The sequence below is a fragment of the Sinocyclocheilus grahami genome, unplaced genomic scaffold, assembly GCF_001515645.1.
Source record: "Sinocyclocheilus grahami isolate Dianchi unplaced genomic scaffold, SAMN03320097.WGS_v1.1 scaffold1007.1, whole genome shotgun sequence".
NCBI lineage: Eukaryota > Metazoa > Chordata > Actinopteri > Cypriniformes > Cyprinidae > Sinocyclocheilus > Sinocyclocheilus grahami.
In genome coordinates, this window is record NW_015506186.1 from 246,364 (window position 1) to 253,004 (window position 6,641).

Consider the following 6,641-nt stretch of genomic DNA (forward strand, 5'->3'; position numbering starts at 1 on the left):
GTGTGTGTGTGTGTGTGTGTGTGAGTGTGAGTCTGCTTCTACAAACGACGCTCATACATTAATGACACACAAGCACAGTGAGTTTGAACCAGAACTGCAGAACTGGCTGACTCAGAATCATTAATGAGTCATTCTAATGTACAGTAGAGTACAGTAGAGATGCAGTTGTGTGTGTTGAGTGTACACTTATTCATCGAAGGGATAGTTCACCCAAAAATACACATCTATTTACCCTTATGTTATTTCAAAACTGTATGACTCCTCTCGTGTTAGTTAGGTTAATTATCTGAATGTGCTCCTCCCGAACTTTGTTAATAAAACATTGTCAAAATTATTGATTTCTCTTTTATGCCAAAAATCATTAGGATATTAAGTAAAGATCATGCACCTAGAACTTAATGTTTGATTAGTAATATGCATTGCTAAGAACTTCATTTGAACAACTTTAAAGATGATTTTCTCAATATTTAGATTTTTTTGCACCCTCAGATTCCAGATTTTCAAATATTGTCCGATCCTAACAAACCATACATCAATGGAGAGCTTATTTATTCAGCTTTCAGATGATCTATCACCATTATGACTGTTTTTGGTGCAGGGTCACAAATAAGGTCATACACGACATGAGGGAGAATCAATGATGACAGAATGATAATTATTGGGCGAATGTCTTAATGCATTAAAACATTTAAAAAAAATACCAAACTCAATAAACATCATTAGGTAATAAATCATAGAATGTACACAGAAGCAGATATGAGCCCATAGTACGAAAGCAACGTGTTTAATTGCATCCATAGAAAACTGCTAGGAAAACGCTTAATGTGGCTTAATGCATTAAAATAGTGTTTTTAAATGACCAAACTCAGTAAACACATTATTAATAAATCATACTAAGTACAGTATACCTTCATAAGGACTTTTCACTCTGCGATTAACCCCGGGTTATCTTCGCCCTTTTAACCCCGGGTCATCTTCGCCCTTTTAACCCCGGGTCATCTTCACCCTTTTAACGCCGGGTCATCTTCGCCCTTTTAACGCCGGGTCATCTTCGCCCTTTCATTATTAATAAATCATACTAAGTACAGTATACCTTCATAAGGACTTTTCACTCTGCGATTAACCCCGGGTTATCTTCGCCCTTTTAACCCCGGGTCACCTTCGCCCTTTTAACCCTTTTAAACCCGGGGTTATCTTCGACCTTTTAAACCCGGGGTTATCTTCGCCCTTTTAAACCCGGGGTTATCTTCGCCCTTTTAAACCCGGGGTTATCTTCGCCCTTTTAAACCCGGGGTTATCTTCGCCCTTTTAAATTAAAATGGTGACGAAAAACGCATCAATTGGAGTGAAGAGGAGTTGAATTATTACCTTATAGTCGGGAAACGTCAATTCAGGAAAAACCAATAAGCCGTTATGTAAGCAGGTCACTGCTGATTTCATCCAGTCAGAGTCTAACACCTCGAATATGCAAATAAGAACGTGTTTCTAACCTAGGATTAATTGTTAGCCCAGTGTATTATGATCATCAGTGTGAAGCACGATAACCAGGGATTTCCTTAGAATGACCCAGGGTTAACTAGTTTTAAAAATTCAGTTATATGTCCACAGGTACAGGATAATCATCTGTACTCACATTTGATTTTTATAGACCTTATGCATCAATATATATATCTTCAGTGATATTATCAAAGCAAAGCTGCAGTAGATGCTTCCATCAGCGCTCCCAAAGCTTCACAGGCCTTTAACACTTTCTGGATCCACATGTCACTCGCTAGCATTAGGCAGGTTTCATTTATACGCGGTTAGTGTTGATGATCGCATTGTTTTTCATATGCACATGCTTACATAAGAGAGCGCTGGTTTCTGCGTCTTCCTGGTCTGTGTTTTTGATCGAGTGATTCTAGACTCATTCAGGAGATGCGTAATAGCGCCCCCTAGCGTTTAACAGTGAAAACACGGAAAATTCTGTGTTTGGCAGGGAAAGAGTTAAGAGTTCAGAGTGATTGTTCCATCAGAAAGGCCACCAGATGCGATTCAAACCTGAAAATGCGGTTCTCAATAAATCAATCGATCCAGAGCTCCGCCGCGATAAATCACAGATCGGGCAATCCCCGCCGTGTGCTCGGAAAATAAACGCTCTTCCGTCTCTCGGTGAATCTACATTATTCCAGGAATCGTCTGGTTCAGTGAACACAGTGTCAGAAGATCAGATCAGTGTTTTAAAGTGTGTTTAACGCTCGGCTGACCGGAGAAGCGTGCGTCGACCGAACCGGCCGTTCTCCTCAAACAGAGACCTCCGCTGAGGTCAGGACGTGACACGGGTGTCTCCGCGAGCGCTTCAGTCCTCGGTGTCCGGCTGCACTCCCAGCATGCCGTGCAGCTCCTCCACCGTGTATCCCAGCAGGTTGTGCAGGTCGCAGACGAAGCGGTACACGTAGCGCTTCCCTGACGTCTTGTGGATGATGTTCTTGTCGTAGTAGTAGCGCAGGCCTCGACTCAGCTTCTCGTAGTTCATCTTAGGCTTGTTTTTCCTCTTTCCCCAGCGGCGCGCCACCTGACGGCACAAGAACAGCCTCGTGAGATAACATTATCATGATATCGTCTCGATGTCATCACGGTCACATGACGATATGAAACAATATAGGTCTTCCAGGCAAAAACTGTAGTTTTTAAAATATATTTAACTTCTTATTCTAACATAAAAGATGTTTAGAGTTGTGTTTAGAGTCATTATGCTTTGGCACAGTATCTGTCAAATGAACTCAAACCGAAAGCACTATATGATTAATCCCTTCATCAAGTCTGTTTCAAAGCGAAGCGCTCACTTCGTTCAGACCATCAGCTCGTGATCCGGTGTTTTCTGCGTCTCAGATCGGCTCGTTCACACTGAATGAATGCCGTCCACTCCTTTATTTCACGTGCTGTGAGTTTAGCTCGTGTTTGGGAACGCAACAGACACCAGTTAGGCTTTATTTACACGGCAGGGGCTCGATTAAATATGTGCGGTGTGGACATAGAATGAGTAAACATGCTGATGGTCATAACTGTGACCGGTGGGATAATTTTTTTGTATCTTAGTATACCTTTTCAGTGTTGTATAAGATTTTTTTATGTATAATAATAACCATAGAATGAGATGAAAGTTTAATAACTGAGCTGAGATATAGAAGAATTTTTCTGACTGCAGAAATAATTTAACTTCAGGACACACATTATCCCACCGGTCACCTTTGTGACCAACCATAAAACACACTCTTCAATAAAAATGTATTATTTTAAGGGGTGACTAATGACACATTGTGATATTTTCATGTCTGAGAAAAATCTGGGATTACATGGGTTAAGGTCAGGAATCAGATACTTTTTTTTGGTTTCGGTAAAGCAGGAGGAAAAAACTAAACCAATTGCTTTTTCTCTCTCTAAAATTTAACAATGTTTACTGAACAAATTGCTCTCTTTAAATAAATTAAATTATAATTAGTAGTAGTATATTTTTATTTAATGCCATGTCAGCATCTTCACTGCAAAAAATGATCTTCTTAGTATTTCTGTCTTGTGTTCTAGTTTAAACATCTAAACATTCTTGAATCAAGATGCATTTAATGTACAAGTAAAATGATTTAAGATTTTAAGTCTTGTTTTCTATATATATATATATATAAAAAAAAAATCTGCCAATGGAGTAAGAAAAAGAATCTTAATTCAAAGCTAAACAAGATGATCGTTCTTGCCCCGCTGGCAGATATTTTCACAGACGATCCCCAGCCCTAGATGAGGGCCTGAGGCGTGAGATCTGACCTCGACTGGTGTAGCTGATGCTGACGGAGCTGAGCTGAGGTTTGGGGTACATGGAGAGCTCCTGACCGAACGCCAGCAGACCCGACTCCTCAGACGTCTCGAAGAGCTCCCGCAGGAGACTGCTGCAAGACTCCGGAACCTTCAGAGAACACTCCTCCAGACCGAGACCTTCACACACACACACACACACACACACGCTCTATCAGAGTTTGTTCTGAACGCTACTACAGCTCAATAAAGAGATAACTAACAGAAACACTAGGGTTGGGGACCGTTTGAATTTCATCAATTCTAGTTCCACTTATCGATTCCCAGTTTCGATCAAAACATTACATAAAAGTCAAACATGTAGATATCAAACATTTATTCTGTCTCTTTTTGCAAAACATTTAATTGCTGCTGAATACCATGAACAAAAATCAGCCGGCTGCATAAAAACTGGACTTGATTAAGAACGGTTTGTGTGCAAAATAGAGCTCCACGATTCTTGGGGCCACTCCCTGCGGAGCACCAATCACAGAGAGCTGAAGACTCAGACACCCAAACATTCGTTTTCATGATGCTTTTACACAGGTCTTTAGGAAGCCGTCAGTGTAAATTCCCATCAGGTATTAATTTGGAAAAACGCAATAAAAAGATGCGTATTATAAGTAGGTATTTAATATGAATAAATATGCAATGATGTGATTAATAAATTAATGAGACGCACCGGTGAATCCGGCGAGCACGGCGGCGGGGATGACGGGTTTGCCCTGCTCCAGCGGCTCGTTCCTCTCCTGGACGTAGTCTTTGAAGGACAGGCCCTGTTTGCCGAGGCCCAGCGGAGCCACGCAGAGCTCCTCCTCGAAGCTGTCGTAGGACGGGACGCGCTGGGCATCAGCGAGCGACGAGTGGCTCCCCCAGGAGCGGAGGACACTCTCCGAGCCATCCACGCTCTCCACCGACGACACTGTGAGGAACACACCAACCACAACTCCTCAGACACTTAACCCAGTCAGTCCCACCGCTCACAATAGCGACCGCAAACAAAGCTTGCATTTATAAAGCTCTAAAAATACTGCCGACTGCTGTTTTAGTGCTTTTCTGCAAATATGGAATAAATAAAGTGTCCCGATTAAATATGTGCGGTGTGGACATAGAATGAGTAAACATGCTGATGGTCATAACTGTGACCGGTGGGATAATTTTTTTGTATCTTAGTATACCTTTTCAGTGTTGTATAAGATTTTTTTATGTATAATAATAACCATAGAATGAGATGAAAGTTTAATAACTGAGCTGAGATATAGAAGAATTTTTCTGACTGCAGAAATAATTTAACTTCAGGACACACATTATCCCACCGGTCACCTTTGTGACCAACCATAAAACACACTCTTCAATAAAAATGTATTATTTTAAGGGGTGACTAATGACACATTGTGATATTTTCATGTCTGAGAAAAATCTGGGATTACATGGGTTAAGGTCAGGAATCAGATACTTTTTTTTGGTTTCGGTAAAGCAGGAGGAAAAAACTAAACCAATTGCTTTTTCTCTCTCTAAAATTTAACAATGTTTACTGAACAAATTGCTCTTTCTTTAAATAAATTAAATTATAATTAGTAGTAGTATATTTTTATTTAATGCCATGTCAGCATCTTCACTGCAAAAAAAATGATCTTCTTAGTATTTCTGTCTTGTGTTCTAGTTTAAACATCTAAACATTCTTGAATCAAGATGCATTTAATGTACAAGTAAAATGATTTAAGATTTTAAGTCTTGTTTTCTATATATATATATATAAAAAAAAAAAATCTGCCAATGGAGTAAGAAAAAGAATCTTAATTCAAAGCTAAACAAGATGATTGTTCTTGCCCCGCTGGCAGATATTTTCGCAGACGATCCCCAGCCCTAGATGAGGGCCTGAGGCGTGAGATCTGACCTCGACTGGTGTGGCTGATGCTGACGGAGCTGAGCTGAGGTTTGGGGTACATGGAGAGCTCCTGACCGAACGCCAGCAGACCCGACTCCTCAGACGTCTCGAAGAGCTCCCGCAGGAGACTGCTGCAAGACTCCGGAACCTTCAGAGAACACTCCTCCAGACCGAGACCTTCACACACACACACACACACACACACGCTCTATCAGAGTTTGTTCTGAACGCTACTACAGCTCAATAAAGAGATAACTAACAGAAACACTAGGGTTGGGGACCGTTTGAATTTCATCAATTCTAGTTCCACTTATCGATTCCCAGTTTCGATCAAAACATTACATAAAAGTCAAACATGTAGATATCAAACATTTATTCTGTCTCTTTTTGCAAAACATTTAATTGCTGCTGAATACCATGAACAAAAATCAGCCGGCTGCATAAAAACTGGACTTGATTAAGAACGGTTTGTGTGCAAAATAGAGCTGCACGATTCTGGATACACTGAGACTTTTTCTTCATTTAAATGGAGGTTGCGGTTCTCACTATTCTGAAGAAAAAAATATTAGACAACTAAACAATCTTATAGAATTTGTAAACGAAGACGTGTATCGGATTCAATCCGGAAATCAGTGCGTGCGTGCAAACGAAGACGTGAATCGGATTCAATCCGGAAATCAGTGAGTGCGTGCAAACGAAGACGTGAATCGGATTCAATCCGGAAATCAGTGCGTGCTTGCAAACGAAGACGTGAATCGGATTCAATCCGGAAATCAGTGCGTGCTTGCAAACGAAGACGTGAATCGGATTCAATCCGGAAATCAGTGCGTGCTTGCAAACGAAGACGTGAATCGGATTCAATCCGGAAATCAGTGCGTGCGTGCAAACGAAGACGTGAATCGGATTCAATCCGGAAATCAGTGCGTGC

The 6,641-nt window shown here is 40.9% G+C and overlaps 1 protein-coding gene across 1 annotated transcript in view; it reads right to left on the reverse strand.

The window, feature by feature from the left end:
- Positions 1-1,678: 1,678 nt before the first annotated feature.
- Positions 1,679-6,641, reverse strand: part of ets2 (v-ets avian erythroblastosis virus E26 oncogene homolog 2) — a 9,441-nt gene continuing 4,478 nt past the window's right edge. The window contains exons 7-11 of the mRNA XM_016250788.1: positions 5,723-5,890; positions 4,508-4,747; positions 4,281-4,298; positions 3,799-3,966; positions 1,679-2,586 (exon numbers count right to left, since the gene is read on the reverse strand). Of these exons, the coding sequence (XP_016106274.1) occupies positions 2,339-2,586; positions 3,799-3,966; positions 4,281-4,298; positions 4,508-4,747; positions 5,723-5,890 (842 nt within the window). The 3' untranslated portion in view covers positions 1,679-2,338. The remainder of the gene's footprint in view (positions 2,587-3,798; positions 3,967-4,280; positions 4,299-4,507; positions 4,748-5,722; positions 5,891-6,641) is intronic.